General features: G+C 46.2%; 1 protein-coding gene across 1 annotated transcript in view; it reads right to left on the reverse strand.

Annotated features, from left to right (window-relative positions):
- The window catches only part of LOC149828592 (uncharacterized), a 48,951-nt gene extending 31,318 nt beyond the window's left edge, over positions 1-17,633 (reverse strand). The window contains exon 1 of the mRNA XM_090017090.1: positions 17,146-17,633. Within this exon, the coding sequence (XP_089873216.1) occupies positions 17,146-17,633 (488 nt within the window). The remainder of the gene's footprint in view (positions 1-17,145) is intronic.
- Positions 17,634-18,024: the final 391 nt, after the last annotated feature.

Raw genomic sequence — 18,024 nt, forward strand, 5'->3', positions numbered from 1 at the left:
GGGCTACCCCCCTAAGGGGCGCCCAGCCTATTCCCCAAAACGTGGGCTGAGCCCACCCACCTTTAAAAATGCCTTTTCAAGGCCTCTTGTTGAAAATTTTTCCAACTTTTCAAAATCTCCATTTTGAAAAGTGGTTTTTTGTAAATATGCTTTTTCATAAGCCTTTAAAAGGAGACATGGGCTGAGGTGGAGCCCATGCCAAACTTTTCTAAATTCACAAACCTACCCCTTGTAAAAACGTTTTCAAAAACCCTTTTCTAGGTTTTGAGGATTTTGCAATTTACTTCATTTCTTTTCTTTTGTAAAATCTCAATAAGTATTTTAAAAAAAGAACTAATCTAAACTAATTTAAAACTCAAGATTTTAAATTACATTTTGTAAATTAAGATTTAAGCTTTCATAAAGTATATTTAATTTCTCAATTACGGCGAAATTGGGCCTCGGTATGACTCATAATTACCGATATACCCCTATCTCGCCAAAATCCATGAAATAACGAGATATTGCTCTCGTTTAAACTCCAAATCCGGAGCAAACTCATGTGAACACAATATACATAAAATCTATAAATATTGAGGTTAGATCCGTCGCGGTTTGCCCCGAATCGCCTTGTAGAGCAAATCTACGCGATTCAGAGCCTCAGAAAGTGATAAATGCCAAAATTGTGAGTATTACCCATACCGGAACAAGAAAATTTTCCAATAATGAAGTATATCTCATTTAAAAATCTCCAGAAAAATAATGGGGCTTACATCCTTCCCTCGTAAAAAGGGATTTCGTCCGCGAAATCACGAATGCTAGGCCACAAAAAGGTCAGGGTATTTCTCTCTCATACTGGCCTCTGGCTCCCATGTGCATTCTTCGATGCCATGGTGTTGCCACCGTACCTTAACCAATGGAATGGTCTTGGTACGCAGAACCTCATCACGACGATCAACGATCTCAACAGGTCTCTCGGCCACCGTTAAGTCCTGTTGCACTTCGACATCTTCGTATCGAATGACGTGCGATGGGTCTGGAATATACTTCCTCAGCATCGATACGTGAAAAACATTATGAATCTGAGCATACTGCTGCGGTAGCTCAATCCGATAGGCTGCTCCACTGATCCTCTCGAGGATCCTGAACGGCCCAACGTATCTAGGACTCAACTTCCCTTTCTTCCCGAAACGAAAGACGCTCTTCGTCGGGGATACTTTCACAAAAACCATGTCATCGACATCAAACTATAGCTCTCGCCGCCTCTTATCGGCGTAACTCTTCTATCTATCCTGGGCTGCCTTTAGACGCTCTCGAATCTTCTGCACTTGCCGAGTGTAGTGCTGAAGAACAATCGGCGACTCACTAGATCGATCGCTGATATCGTCCCAATATGACGGTGATCTGCAAGGTCTCCCGTACAAAGCTTCGTATGGAGCCATACCGATACTAGCGTGATAACTATTGTTGTAGGCAAACTCGACCAAACACAAGTGTGAGTCCCAATCACCCTTCCAATCGAGCATACAAGCTCGCAACATATCCTCTAACGTCTGAATCGTTCTCTCTGACTGGCCATCAGTTTGAGGGTGAAAGGCTGTACTGAACTTCAGCTTCGTTCCCACAATCGCGACGTGAATCTAGGATCACGATCCGAAATGATAGACGTAGGTACACCATGTAACCGTACAATCTCTCGGATATACAAGTCGTATAAGCTCTCAAGCGGCTGACTGATCCGGATAGGTAAGAAGTGAGCAGACTTGGTGAGTCTGTCCACAATCACCCATATCGCATCGTGCTTTTGCCTGGTTCGCGGTAAACCTACCACGAAATCCATCGTGATATCCTCCCATTTCCACTGAGGAATCTCAATCCTCTGCATGGTGCCACCGGGACGTTGGTGCTCGATCTTGATTTGCTGACAAGTCAAACACCTCGATACATATGTTGCGACTTCACGCTTCATCCCGTTCCGCCAATACTTTCGCTGAAGGTCCTTAAACATCTTCGTACCACCAGGATGGACGGTGTACTTTGACAGATGGGTCTCATCAAGAATCTCCTTCCTTAACTCAGGGTCATTTGGCACCCAAAGTCGATTCTTCATGCGGATACAACCACTATCGTCTATGCAAAAGACTGAGCCCTCTTCACGAGCTCGGTCGACAAACTTCTGATATTGAGCGTTCCGCTTCTGTGCCTCGATAACCTTAGGCAAGAGATCTGATCGGATGGCCAACCCAGACAATCTGATCGCTCCGCCTCCGATCGGAAATGGCTTCCAAGCCACAAAATCTTTGATCAATTTCTGGCTCCACACAAGACTGGCCAGAACACTGCTCGATTTGCGACTAAGCGCATCTGCAACGACGTTCGCCTTACCAGGGTGGTAAGACAACGTAAACTCATAGTCCTTGATAAACTCGAGCCAACAACGTTGTCTCATATTCAACTCCTTCTGGGAAAATAAATACTTGAGACTCTTGTGGTCAGAAAAGACCTCGAATGTATCTCCGTACAGATAGTGTCGCCAGGACTTCAAGGCAAACACCACAGCTGCTAACTTTAAGTCATGAGTCGGGTAATTCCTCTCATGAATCTTTAGCTGCCGTGAAGCATACGCAATAACACGACCGTGCTGCATAAGCACGCATCCCAAACCTGTACCCGGGACGTCTGTGTATACCACAAAACCGCCTCTACCAGAAGGTAAAGCCAACACCGGAGAGGTCGTCAGCTTCGTCTTCAGGATCTGGAAACTCTCTTCGCAAGAGTCAGTCCATTCGAACTTGACTCCCTTACGCAGAAGCTTCGTCAAAGGAAGCGCAATCCTGGAGAAGTCCTGAATAAAACGTCGGTAGTAACCAGCTAACCCGAGAAAACTGTGAATATCGGTGACAGACTGAGGCTGCTTCCAGTCCAACACTGCTTCGACCTTTGCCGGATCAACTGACACACCATCGCTGGATATCACATGACCCAAAAACATGACGCGTCGAAGCCAAAACTCGCACTTAGAGAACTTGGCGAACAATCTGTGCTCCCGAAGTACTCCCAATACAATACGTAGATGCTCTCGGTGCTGCTCAGGGGTCTCTGAGTAGATCAAGATATCATCGATAAATACGATCACAAATGTATCCACGAATGGACGGAAAATGCGATTCATCAAATCCATGAATGCTACTGGTGCATTTGTGAGTTCAAAAGGCATCACAACGAACTCGTACAACCCGTACCTAGTTCGAAAAGCCGTCTTCGAGACATCTTCTTCTCTGATCCGAAGTTGATGATACCCCGATCTGAGGTCGATCTTTGAGAATATCTTCGCTCTCTGCAACTGATCAAAGAGATCTTCTATTCTCGGCAACGGATACTTATTCTTAATCGTTGCTTGGTTAAGCATTCCATAGTCAATGCACAACCTCAGCGATCCGTCTTTCTTCTTCACGAACAGAACACGTGCACCCCATGGCGATGCGCTGTTTCTGATAAACCCTTGCTCCATCAACAATTCTAACTGACGCTTCAGTTCTTTGAGTTCTGCCGGAGCCATACGATACGGTGCCTTTGAGATCGGAGTCGTTCCAGGTAACATCTCAATACAAAACTCGATCTCACGCTTCAGAGGTAATCCAGGCAGTTCCTCAGGAAACACATCGGGGAACTCCCGAACTACTTCAAGATCCTCGATAGGGGTTAACACTGATTCAACTGGGGTGATACTGACCAAGAAGGCAGTACCCCCATTTCGCAGATATTTCTGAACTTTAAATGACGAAATCATACGACTGTCTCGAATCGGTCGAGCAAGGCTGATCTCCAAAACCAGACGATCAGGAGGGTACAAAACCACCTTGCCCTCCCTGCAAAAGACTTGAGCATGATACTCAAACAACCAATCCATGCCTAGAATGACATCAAACTCTGTCATATCTAGCAGGATCAAGTCAGTTGGCAAGTTCTGACTTGCCACTGACACCTCTACGCTTGGAATGTACAAAGTACACAAAGACTGATCACCAATCGGTGTACGAACTTCCAAAGGATAATTCAACAATACAGCAGACATAGGCAAAGAACTAGCAAATCTCGAAGCTATGAAAGAATGTGAAGCACCACAGTCAAACAAGGTAAAAGTTGCATGACCAGCGACTGGAATGGTACCTTGGACCAACTCTCCCTTGGTCACCTGCTCGATAGTGGCTGCGTAGGCACGCCCTGCCACCGTTGTCTGGTTACCCGTCTTCTGTTGGGAAGATTGTTGAGGCGGGTACGTCTGCTGCTGCTGCTGCTGCTGTTGCTGAGAAAGTCGCTGAGGCGCTAGCTGTGATGTTTCTGGCGTGTTCCTCCTTAGATTGTCGGACTGCTTCTTCCGACAATCCTTGATGTAGTGGCCCATCTTGCCACAGTAGATGCATCCTCCAAGGTCCCGTGGACATGGTCGGCCAGGATGATCCATCCGACACTTTGGGCAACCTGATGTTGCCACCACCTGTCTCTGCTGTTGCTGCTGCTGAGTCTGGCGATTCTGTCGCTGCTAGTTGTTGTTGTGATTCCTCTTTGCTGGCAAGGCGGACTTCTTTCTGCCCGAATTCTGCTGGAATGAACGCTTCTTAGGCCAACTCTTTTGGCCTTGCTGCTGCTGGTTACCCTTGGTCTGCGGAGTTGTAACGCCCCGGATTTTCAAAACAAAGCTAAGTTAAAATTTTCATGAATTTCTTTTTTTTTTTTTTTTCTTTGCAGCGGAACTTAGAAAAGCTTTTAGCAGCGGAATAAGACGATAATGAGTCGTCGGTTTTAGAAAACTCCGATCACATTGCAGGTATATGGCCAAGCAACTCATTGACCACCAAAGTTTTCCATTTTATCGAAAACATATGTTTATTACAACACCACTGCTTAGAAAAGCAGTGAAGGTTCAATAAAAAGGAAGCAGTACAACTCTGTCTAGAGAAACCCTGGAACTCGATGCCGCCTTGCTCCGCATATCGTCACGCAGGTTCAACACCTGAAATCCCCATTAAACGGGGTCAGAACCACTGATGGTCTGGTAAGTAGGCAAACACCTATCTATTCAACTCAAGTAAATGCATAGACCACTCAGGGTCGCAGTTCGTAATACGACGCTCAAGCCTCCATGACTTAGCGTATATCGCAAAAGCCTCATCAGGGCTATGAGTTGAACATCCACGCAAGTCTACATGACTTCGCATAAGCCTCTTCAGGGCTGTGAGTTTGAATAATCGCTTAAGTCTTTACGACTTAGCTTTGACCTCTTCAGGGTCACAAATGGATGTCTAGCTCAAGCCTTTATGCTTGGCACATCCATATCCTACGAATCTAAGGACAACTCTCCGAGCTTCGCTTAGTCGTACGGATATCAATGGGGTTCTTTCCCAATCGGTACAGTAGTATACCGACCATGACACCTTCACAAAGGTTATGCAGGACTGACTCAACAACGTCATCCACTCATCCATTCAAAGTACCGTTGTACCTAAGCTAATGCTTTGTTTCGATAATTGCACCTCCCCCTGGGCTTAGGGGACTCATATCTGGGCGACAACGCAACGACATGGGGGTTGATTATTCTATGTATTTTAGATACCCCAGAGGCCTGTTGACCCCATCCCCCTAGGACGGTACAGCATACCGGAAGAGATCCTTACTAGGTATCCGAATGCATTCTGCTACTGCAGTAGTTGGGTTCAATCCTTAGATATTTAAGGATAACCACGACCTCCATACCTCTGAGTGACGAAGGCCATCAATGAACTCTATCAGGTTCGGGTGAAATATATGTCACTCAAGGCTGCGCCATCACCGTCTTCCTCGGTGAGAAATTCTGAAAGGGGCCTGCCGGTCTTACAATTACTTGACGAACATTGCATGCCTATAGGGCAGCCTTTGAGAAGTATGTACCCGACCCCAATCAACCACACGGTTTTCACCGTGGAACAAAGGTTTTATTCATATGCATGCTTAACTCTGCTCTCGGCACTTCGTCCTTGACGAGCACTTCACCTCTTTCGGTGGAAATAACACACTCCGGCTCAGCGGCCCTTACGAGTCTGGTTGTCTGATAATTCTCAATGAGCATGCACATGACTCGATCTCTACGGATCGGCTACTCGGCGTATTTTTATGCAACGAGCTCAGGACCTCATCAAGGTGCTACCACTACTTTGGCGCAACGACCCTTACAAGTATGGTGCCCTTGCAGGTGCCAGGGAGACGAGTCATTCTGACATCGTTCCAACAAAGGACATCATTGTGCCACTTAATTGGTTCTGGCAGCTCTTCTGTCAACACCTTTTCTGCTCTACCGGTAGTGGTGCGACGAACCTTTCTACATCGTAGAAGGCGTTCCATAAACTGGGTAGCACTCCTGCTATGTTCTTTCTGAGTCATTCTTAGCTCCTTCAGGAATTTCAGCAGCACTTCCTCTCTTTAACGGAGAAAGCGTGCGTTTTCTTTTATCCATTTCAGCGGCATCTCCCCTCTTTGGTGGGAAATCGCTACGCTTAACTCGGGAAATGGATGCGCACCGTTGTGCGTACTTTGCATCCATCAAGGTTGCAGGAACCTTGGGCCATAGCCAGGCCATACGTAATTGATTTAGTCTTTACGTAAAGAGCATTTTGCCAAAAGGCGAAGCCTTTCCAATAGGGGCTTCATTCGTTAAGCAGAATCTTGTACGAGGAGCGGTAAGGGAATCGCATGGGCAATTTTGGAGTTGATTTCCATTTGAACGCTCACTTACGCGACATATATGTAATATAAGCAAAAGCCTGTGCTTTATACAGCGGCGACGTAAAGGAAATGCATATACTATTGTTCAGGGTGTGTAACTGAACGAAATATTCTACATATATAACAAAACAGGAGCCTTGGCATCGTTCGACGCAACGGCGTAAGTAAATACATTGCAGAAAGCAGGAGCCTTGGCATCGTTCGACGCGACGGCGTAAGTAAATGCATAATCGGAAGTGCAGTAATCGGAAGTACAGAAAACAGGGAGCCTTGGCATCATACGACGCGACGGCAAAGGTAAATTACATGGCCTGTGCGATATAAGACGGGTCGGCAGTATCAGTAGATATACACCTAGATCTGTATCCAACGATAGTTACGAGGCGAGCGAGTGAACACCGAAGTGTCCTAGAGGGCTCAACCAAGAACTAGGGTGAGATACTATTTTAGAAAGTATATGCTATATACAAACAATCAAATACTTGAGAGAGATGGTTTAATGAAGCGAACTTACTTTAAATCGTGGAAGAAACGACTCCGATTGCTTCAAACGCTTCGAACGAGGCTCGACTTCGAAAAAGGATCAACTTCGAACTTCGGACGAAAAAGGACTTGGACTTTGACTTTGACTTTGAACCAAACCAGGTTCAGGTCAAGTCAACTGGGTTCAGACTTAGGTCAAGTAGGTTCAGACCTAGGTCAGGTGGGTTAGGACCAGGTCAGGCAGGCTCAGACCAGGTCAAGCAGGCTCAGACCAGGTCAGGTGGGCTAGGCTAGGTAGGGGAGGTTTGGGAAAGGAGGAGAGAGAGAGGGGTTGGCGATTTTTAAAGAGAGGGGGGCTCCTTTATTTATAGATTCTGAAACTTGGGCCCCAAGTTTCAGAATCTCCTTTTTACCCTTGGCTATTCCAGAAATTCCAAGAGGTTCTTTGGAGTGGGGCCCACTTGGATATTTCCATGGGATATTTTTGTGCGTCCCACCAGATATTTTCTGAGGAATATTCCTGTGGGTCCCACCAATATTTTCGTGGGTCCCGCAAGAATTTTGGGTTTTTGGCGATTTTATTCCAAAAAACTCTGAGTACGCCATTCCCTTTGTATTGACGTAATTAAGAAAGTTGGCTCGCAGGAATCCTTTGATTTCGTTCAGGTAGGAAGTTATAGCTTCCAGAGTGTTTGGGCATATATTCGCGATTCGACGAATATCCTAAGTATAATTGGCTCGCAGGAATTGATTCGTTTCGCATTCTGAGCAAAAATGCTATTTTTACCGGTAAATGCCTCATGAATTTTATTCAGATATTTTCTGAAAAATTCTGTGTCTTACATCATTACCCCCTTAAAGGAATTTCGTCCTCGAAATTCAGCTAAGAGTACAAGGTGAAGAGTTTAGGATATTTATCCCGCATATCCGATTCGGGCTCCCAAGTGCAATCATCGACTCCGTGATGTTGCCATCTCACTTTGACAAGTGGAATGACCTTTGTCCTTAGCACTTGCTCCCGTCTGTCCATGATCTCTACTGGCCTTTCTTCCACCGTCATATCCTCCTGGATGTCAATATCTTCATGTTGGATGACGTGGGAAGGGTCGTGAACGTATTTTCTTAGCATTGACACGTGAAATACATTGTTTATCTGTGTATACTGCGGTGGCAATGCTACTCTGTAGGCGGTCTCTCCTATCTGGCTCAAAACCTCGAAGGGACCAACGAATCTGGGGCTGAGCTTCCCCTTCTTTCCGAAACGAAACACACTCTTGGTTGGGGAGACCTTGATAAAAACCTTATCTCCAACCGCAAAAGTGAGTTCCCTACGCCGCTGATCAGCGTAGCTCTTCTGTCGACTCTGAGCAGTCAGTAGCTTCTTCCTGATCATGTGGACCTGCTCAGTATAATGCTGCAACACTATGGGCGAGTCCAAGGTTCGCTCACCCACTTCACCCCAATGGATTGGTGATCGACAGGGTCGCCCGTACAAGGCTTCATACGGTGCCATCCCAATGCTAGCGTGGTGGCTATTATTATAAGCAAATTCAGCCAACGCTAGGTGGGAATCCCAATCACCTTTCCATTCTAGCATACAGGCTCTTAGCATATCTTCGAGAGTCTGTATGGTTCGTTCTGATTGCCCATCTGTTTGGGGATGGAATGCTGTACTGAACTTGAGTTTCGTCCCCAGGGCTCTCTGAAGCTGCTCCCAAAAGTGAGAGGTAAATTTCGGGTCACGATCGGATATGATCGAAATCGACACTCCATGGAGTCTAACGATTTTCCGAATGTAGATCTCCGCCAATCGTTCAGTTGAGTATCGAGTGTTGATTGGCAGGAAGTGAGCAGACTTGGTGAGTCTGTCTACGATCACCCATATTGAGTCATGTTGTCTCTTGGACCGAGGAAATCGAACGATGAAATCCATCGTAATGCCCTCCCATTTCCATTCTGGAATCTCGATCCGTTGCATTTTTCCACCAGGTCGTTGATGCTCGATTTTTACTTGCTGGCAGATCAAACACTTTGAGACAAATGTAGCCACATCCCGTTTCATACCCCTCCACCAGTACTTTCTCTGTAAGTCCAGAAACATTTTCGTACCCCCAGGGTGAATGGTGTACTTGCTATTATGAGCCTCCTGGAGTACTTCTTGTCTTAGCTCAGGGTTATTTGGAACCCAAATCCTTTCTTCCATCCATATTTCTCCATCTTCTTTGAAATGGAAGAAAGTGTCATCTCTTTCAGCACGAGCTTTTAATTCTAAGTACTGGGGGTTCTTGAACTGTTCGGCTACAATGCGATCGAGGATCTCGATATGGATTGTCAGGCATGACAATCGAATCTTTCCTGGGTCAGCTAGGAATGGCTTCCAACTGACAAAATCCTCCATCAGCTTCCATTGTCCGGTGAGGCTGGCCAGAGTGCCAACAGTCTTGCGACTAAGGGCATCTGCTACAACATTCGCTTTTCTAGGGTGATAGGAAAGCGTGAATTCATAGTCTTTGAGGAATTCCAGCCATCGCTGTTGCCGCATATTGAGTTCTTTTTGAGAAAAGAGGTATTTTAGGCTTTTATGGTCCGACATGACCTCAAATTTCTCTCCATATAGGTAGTGTCGCCAGATTTTAAGCGCGAACACTACCGCGGCAAGCTCAAGATCGTGGGTTGGATAGTTTTTCTCATGAATTCTTAACTGACGGGATGCATAGGCGATTACTTTGCCATGCTGCATCAATACACAACCCAGACTTGTTCCCGAGGCATCGGTATAAGCAACGAAGCCTCCCTGACCAGAAGGTAAGGTAAGGACAGGGGCAGTGGTAAGCCTCTGTTTGAGAACCTCAAAGCACTCCTTACACTGGTCAGTCCATTCAAACTTGACTCCCTTTTTCAGTAATTTCGTCATTGGTACGGCGATTCGGGAGAAGTCCTGTATGAACTTCCGATAATATCCGACAAGTCCAAGGAAGCTGCGGACCTCATTGATATTTTCTGGCTGCTTCCAGTCTATCACAGCTTCGACCTTCGCAGGATCTACTGCGATTCCATCTTTTGAGATCACATGGCCAAGGAACATTACTTTGTCTAGCCAGAATTCACATTTTGAAAACTTGGTATATAACTGATTATCTTGAAGGGTTTTCAAGACGATTCTCAAGTGCTCCTTGTGTTGTTCCTCATTCTCTGAATACACGAGAATGTCATCAATGAAGACGATGACAAAAGTGTCTAAGTATGGCTTGAACACTCGGTTCATCAGGTCCATAAAGACAGCAGGCGCATTAGTAAGTCCGAAGGGCATTACTACGAACTCATAATGGCCATATCTCGTTCTGAAGGCAGTCTTAGGTATATCCTCCTCCTTAACTCTGAGCTGATGGTATCCAGACCTGAGGTCGATCTTGGAGAACACTCTTGCTGTTCTGAGCTGATCGAATAAGTCCTCAATCCGAGGCAACGGGTACTTATTTTTAACGGTTGCCTGGTTAAGCATCCGATAATCGATGCATAACCGAAGGGATCCATCCTTCTTCTTTACAAAGAGCATTGGGGCTCCCCATGGTGACATACTTGGTCGGATGAACCCTTGTTCCATCAGTTCTTCCAACTGACATTTCAACTCACTGAGTTCATCTGGTGCCATACGATAAGGGGCTTTGGATATTGGCGTTGTTCCAGGTAAGGATTGAATTCCAAATTCAACCTCACGAAGTGGAGGAAGTCCTGGCAATTCCTCAGGAAACAGATCGGGAAACTCCCGCACTACTTCCAAACTCTCAAGGGGTTGGTCGTTGGATTTTTCCACCGAGAGACTCAACAGGAAGGCCACACAACCCTTCCTAAGGTATTTTTGTACCTTAAGTGCTGATATGAGCCTTTTTTGTGGAACTGGTTTGGATATCCGGTATTCCATCTTTGGTAATCTGGGTCGAGATAGAATCACTCTGCCCTCGCGGCACAGAATCTTGGCATTATTCTGAGCCAACCAATTCATTCCCAGAATGACATCGTACTGTATCATATTGATCAGGATGGCGTCAGTAGGCAAGTGTTGCCCTGCTATCTCAATATCCAAATTTTTCACACACCGGATACATTTGGTGCGTGAACCCAACGGGTTATATACTTCGATCATTTTATCAATCGGTTGCACCAAGGCGTGGAGTTGTTCGGTGAAATCGTCAGAGATAAACGTATGAGTAGCACCACAATCAAACAAGACGTAAGTTGCATGTCCATTAACAGGTATGGTGCCTTCAATGAGGTCACCGGTTTCGACTTGTTCAGTCGTTACAGCGTATACACGACCTGCAGTAGGCCTTTGTTCTACTCTAGGTGGGGGTCGTTGGACTAGTGTTCGTTGTGGTACTTGTTGAGAGGGTCCGGCAGATCCGGCATTCCTCCTCTGCTCATCAATAAGCTTCTTCCTGCATTGTCTTGCAATGTGGCCCACTTTGCCACAGTAGAAGCATCCACCTGTGTCACGTGGACATGGTCCTCTTGCATGATTAACATGGCATTTTGGGCAGTTTGGGTTGGACTGCAGGTTGTTTGGAGCCATGTTCTGCCTTGGCCTTACAACTTGTTGAGTGTTGTTCCCACCTTGGATCCTTTTCTTCTGAAAGGGTTGTCGTGAACCCTGGCCACTTGGGAACATTCTCTTCTTGCTCCCACCATCAACTATGGGCCTTTTTGCTATGATCACTTTTGATCGCTCCCAATCCACTTGTATTTTTGAAGCTGCTGCCACAGCCGTTTAAAATGTTTGGGGCATGCTGGTGATAACCCGTGACCTTAGCCCTTCTCGCAGTCCATTGATGTACTTGTCGGCCCTTTCTTGGTCGGTCTCAAATAACCGTGAGCAGTACCGTTCAAGATTTTGAAATTTGGTGGTATAGTCAATCAGATTCATGCCACCCTGCTCCAATTCCAGAAACTTCATCTTCTTCTTGTTTCTGGAGTGTAATGGAAAGTAATTATCCATGAAAGCTCTCCGGAAGTCAGTCCAAGGAATGACTTCAACTTCCGAGAACTGGATAATCTTAGTGGTATCCCACCACTTCTGTGCGTTGTCTTTCAGCCTGTACGTGCCAAAGTTGGTCTTCTTTTCTTCTGGTACTCCCAGCACCAGGAAGGCACGTTCGGTCTCTTCGACCCAACTTTCTGCCAGTTCAGGATCGGCTCTACCAGCGAAGACTGGTGGATCGAGCTTGAGAAATTTTTCATAGGTTATTCCACCAAGGTTTTCGCTTCGAGGTGCGACTGGTTCTGGCCTTGTTTCTCGAATGGCAGTAACCAAATTGTTGAGTGTTTCCAGCAGAAATCCTTGAGTATGGGACTCCTCGCTTGGTATGGTTCTCCTCGTCGTAGGAGCCATTTATCTACCACATACAAACAACGTGTTTTAGTTTCACAATGTATATATCGAAGCAAAGTTTTATTTACTTAATATACATCACATTTACACAAGCATCGCCTTAAACAAAACGTTATGCCGCACTGGCAGACTTTTAGGCGTTGAGAAACTAGGTACATGAGTCTATTGACTCCAAAACACTACCAGTCTCTTCTAGGAACTGGATTTCTTTCTTGACCCAAAGAACCCGAAGTATCGTTTACTTCCACATTGCCTTGGTGCAGGCACAACTAGCTTTGGCTTGGGCGGCACTTCCGCACTCTCAAGCGACTCTTGTGGATAGATCAGTGATGCCGGTCCACTTGCCCATTCAGTGGCATCATGGCTCGGGGAATCCGAGACCATAACGGGATGATGTAGGTTGTATCCCTCTTCCTGGCCATTCAGACTCGGCGTTGGTGTAGCCGCTCTGTTCCCCCATATAATAGTACTTTGATTCGAGGAATCTGAAATCATAATGGGATTATAGAAGGAGTTGTTGCATCCCTCCTCCCAACTGTGCAAGCTAGGCGTACATGATGCCTGTTGATAGCCTTGCGATTGACCAAATCCCTCAAGGAAGTTCAAGTCAAATCCTACTAGAGACGGTAGTTCATCAGAAGTTGCTGGAGTACGGCTACTCCTTCTACTGGAGTAATGTGGCCCACTAACACGCGAGGTCTCATCCCTAAGACCAAGCGATCCCCGCCGACCCATATCGGCGGTATGCTTCATTTGGCATTCGTTGGCGGAATGCCCTTCTTCGCCACAATACTGGCAGTCTTGGACTTCATATGGCCATACCCACTCATCGTGCATGATCCTGCAACGATAGCAGTATCCTTGGGAGTCGTGAGTTGCCATCTATACAAAGATGCACCCAGATCAGAACAACAAGTACAAAATATACTTATAGTGCGATATGGTGGACAAGACGGATCTCGAACCAGGTTTCTCAGACTCTTGCTTTGATACCAATTCTGTAACGCCCCGGATTTCCAAAACAAAGCTAAGTTAAAATTTTCATGAATTTCTTTTTTTTTTCTTTGCAGCGGAACTTAGAAAAGCTTTTAGCAGCGGAATAAGACGATAATGAGTCGTCGGTTTTAGAAAACTCCGAACACGTTGCAGGTATGTGGCCAAGCAACTCATTGACCACCAAAGTGTTCCATTTTATCGAAAACATATGTTTATTACAACACTACTGCTTAGAAAAGCAGTGAAGGTTCAATAAAAAGGAAGCAGTACAACTCTGTCTAGAGAAACCCTGGAACTCGATGCCGCCTTGCTCCGCATATCGTCACGCAGGTTCAACACCTGAAATCCCCATTAAACGGGGTCAGAACCACTGATGGTCTGGTAAGTAGGCAAACACCTATCTATTCAACTCAAGTAAATGCATAGACCACTCAGGGCCGCAGTTCGTAATACGACACTCAAGCCTCCATGACTTAGCGTATATCGCAAAAGCCTCATCAGGGCTATGAGTTGAACATCCACGCAACTCTTCATGACTTCGCATAAGCCTCTTCAGGGCTGTGAGTTTGAATAACCGCTTAAGTCTTTACGACTTAGCTTTGACCTCTTCAGGGTCACAAATGGATGTCTAGCTCAAGCCTTTATGCTTGGCACATCCATATCCTACGAATCTAAGGACAACTCTCCGAGCTTCGCTTAGTCGTACGGATATCAATGGAGTTCTTTCACAATCGGTACAGTAGTATACCGACCATGACACCTTCACAAAGGTTATGCAGGACTGACTCAACAACGTCATCCACTCATCCATTCAAAGTAGCGCTGTACCTAAGCTAATGCTTTGTTTCGATAATTGCACCTCCCCCTGGGCTTAGGGGACTCATATCTGGGCGACAACGCGACGACATGGGGGTTGATTATTCTATGTATTTTAGATACCCCAGAGGCCTGTTGACCCCATCCCCCTAGTAGGACGGTACAGCATACCGGAAGAGATCCTTACTAGGTATCCGAATGCATTCTGCTACTGCAGTAGTTGGGTTCAATCCTTAGATATTTAAGGATAACCACGACCTCCATACCTCTGAGTGACGAAGGCCATCAATGAACTCTATCAGGTTCGGGTGAAATATATGTCACTCAAGGTTGCGCCATCACCGTCTTCCTCGGTGAGAAATTCTGAAAGGGGCCTGCCGGTCTTACAATTACTTGACGAACATTGCATGCCTATAGGGCAGCCTTTGAGAAGTATGTACCCGACCCCAATCAACCACACGGTTTTCACCGTGGAACAAAGGTTTTATTCATATGCATGCTTAACTCTGCTCTCGGCACTTCGTCCTTGACGAGCACTTCACCTCTTTCGGTGGAAACAACACACTCCGGCTCAGCGGCCCTTACGAGTCTGGTTGTTTGATAATTCTCAATGAGCATGCACATGACTCGATCTCTACGGATCGGCTACTCGGCGTATTTTTACGCAACGAGCTCAGTACCTCATCAAGGTGCTACCACTACTTTGGCACAACGGCCCTTACAAGTATGGTGCCCTTGCAAGTGCCAGGGAGACGAGTCATTCTGACATCGTTCCAACAAAGGACATCATTGTGCCACTTAACTGGTTCTGGCAGCTCTTCTGTCAACACCTTTTCTGCTCTACCGGCAGTGGTGCGACGAACCTTTCTACATCGTAGAAGGCGTTCCATAAACTAGGTAGCACTCCTGCTATGTTCTTTCTGAGCCATTCTTAGCTCCTTCAGGAATTTCAGCAGCACTTCCTCTCTTTAACGGAGAAAGCGTGCATTTTCTTTTATCCATTTCAGCGGCATCTCCCCTCGTTGGTGGGAAATCGCTACGCTTAACTCGGGAAATGGATGCGCACCATTGTGCGTACTTTGCATCCATCAAGGTTGCAGGAATCTTGGGCCATAGCCAGGCCATACGTAATTGATTTAGTCTTTACGTAAAGAGCATTTTGCCAAAAGGCGAAGCCTTTCCAATAGGGGCTTCATTCGTCAAGCAGAATCTTGTACGAGGAGCGGTAAGGGAATCGCATGGGCAATTTTGGAGTTGATCTCCATTTGAACGCTCACTTACGGGCCATATATGTAATATAAGCAAAAGCCTGTGCTTTTTACAGCGGCGACGTAAAGGAAATGCATATACTATTGTTCAGGGTGTGTAACTGAATGAAATATTCTACATATATAACAAAACAGGAGCCTTGGCATCGTTCGACGCGACGGCGTAAGTAAATACATTGCAGAAAGCAGGAGCCTTGGCATCGTTCGACGCGACGGTGTAAGTAAATGCATAATCGGAAGTGCAGTAATCGGAAGTACAGAAAACTGGGAGCCTTGGCATCATACGACGCGACGGCAAAGGTAAATTACATGGCCTGTGAGATATAAGACGCGTCGGCAGTATCATCAGATATACACCTAGATCTGTATCCAACGATAGTTACGAGGCGAGCGAGTGAACACCTAAGTGTCCTAGAGGGCTCAACCAAGAACTAGGGTGAGATACTATTTTAGAAAGTATATGCTATATACAAACAATCAAATACTTGAGAGAGATGGTTTAATGAAGCGAACTTACTTCAAATCGTGGAAGAAGTGACTCCGATTGCTTCAAACGCTTCGAACGAGGCTCGACTTCGAAAAAGGATCAACTTCGAACTTCGGACGAAAAAGGACTTGGACTTTGACTTTGACTTTGAACCAAACCAGGTTCAGGTCAAGTCAACTGGGTTCAGACTTAGGTCAAGTAGGTTCAGACCTAGGTCAGGTGGGTTAGGACCAGGTCAGGCAGGCTCAGACCAGGTCAAGCAGGCTCAGGCAGGCTCAGACCAGGTTAGGTGGGCTCAGGTTGGCTAGGCTAGGTAGAGGAGGTTTGGGAAAGGAGGAGAGAGAGAGGGGTTGGCGATTTTTAAAGAGTGGGGGGCTCCTTTATTTATAGATTCTGAAACTTGGGCCCCAAGTTTCAGAATCTCCTTTTTACCCTTGGCTATTCCAGAAATTCCAAGAGGTTCTTTGGAGTGGGGCCCACTTGGATATTTCCATGGGATATTTTTGTGGGTCCCACCAAATATTTTCTGAGGAATATTCCTGTGGGTCCCACCAATATTTTCGTGGGTCCCGCAAGAATTTCGGGTTTTCGGCGATTTTATTCCGAAAAATTCTGAGTACGCCATTCCCTTTGTATTGACGTAACTAAGAAAGTTGGCTCGCAGGAATCCTTTGATTTCGTTCAGGTAGGAAGTTATAGCTTCCAGAGTGTTTGGGCATATATTCGTGATTCGACGAATATCCTAAGTATAACTGGCTCGCAGGAATTGATTCGTTTCGCATTCTGAGCAAAAATGCTATTTTTACCGGTAAATGCCTCATGAATTTTATTCAGATATTTTCTGAAAAATTGCGGGTCTTACAGGAGTCTTCTGGGATTCTGTCCACTCCTGCTCCAGAAGTGTAGCCGTCTCCAGGGCTTCCTTAAGAGTCGAGGGAGCACGCATGAACACTCTTAGGCGCAAGGCTAACTTCAGTTCAGGAGCAAACTTCATCGCTCGTTCCTTCTTGGTCACATAGACATGAGGGCAGAAGCGCTCCAGGCTTCTGAACTTCGTGATATAGTCCGCCAAAGAAGAGTTCCCCTGCTGAAGGTCAAGGAACTCCTGCATCTTTCGGCTGCGCTCGTGCGTAGGAAAATAAGCCGCGTAGAAGACTTCTACGAACTGCTCCCATGTGACTGCACCACCTGCGAACTTAACATCCAGGGTGGTTGCCCACCACCTCTCGGCATCCTTTCGGAGCTGATACGTGCCAAAGTCTACCTTTCTGTCGTCACTGACCTGCAGCACCCGAAAGATACGCTCGATCTCTCGTATCCAGTCCTCGGCTGCCTCGGGTGTAGACTTTCCATCGAAGGAGGGAGGGTTCATAGTCATGAACTGCTTATAAGGCACGGCTGTCGCTGGAACTGGAGAGGGAGTTGGAACCGGGGTCTCTCGCTCCTGAGAGGTCCGCATGTTCTCTCCCATAGCACGCATGGCCTCAGCCTGCCTGCCCACCACCTCAGCTAGGTTGCTCACAGTGTCCATGATACGATCGCAACGCTCGCGCCAAGCCATCTTGTGCAAAAAGAAAATACGTGTAAGCGATGAGACAAGTCAAAGCATAACTTCATTACTTAAAGTAAGGAAAGCATACAGATCTCCGGTACAAGCCAAATATTACCCTCTACTACAGGGTCACCATACATAAACCTCTGAAACAAAAGAAAAAACAAGCAAGTCTAAAAAATGAACACTGACTCAGTGTTCCAACCACACATGTTCACATATGAACAACACAATCATTGCTGCCTACGAGTGTAGTAGTTGCGGTAGGTGTTCCGATTTTTGTATCGTCTCTGCGTCG

This window comes from Nuphar pumila, chromosome 9 (genome assembly GCF_984573655.1).
Source record: "Nuphar pumila chromosome 9, dmNupPumi1.hap1.1, whole genome shotgun sequence".
NCBI lineage: Eukaryota > Viridiplantae > Streptophyta > Magnoliopsida > Nymphaeales > Nymphaeaceae > Nuphar > Nuphar pumila.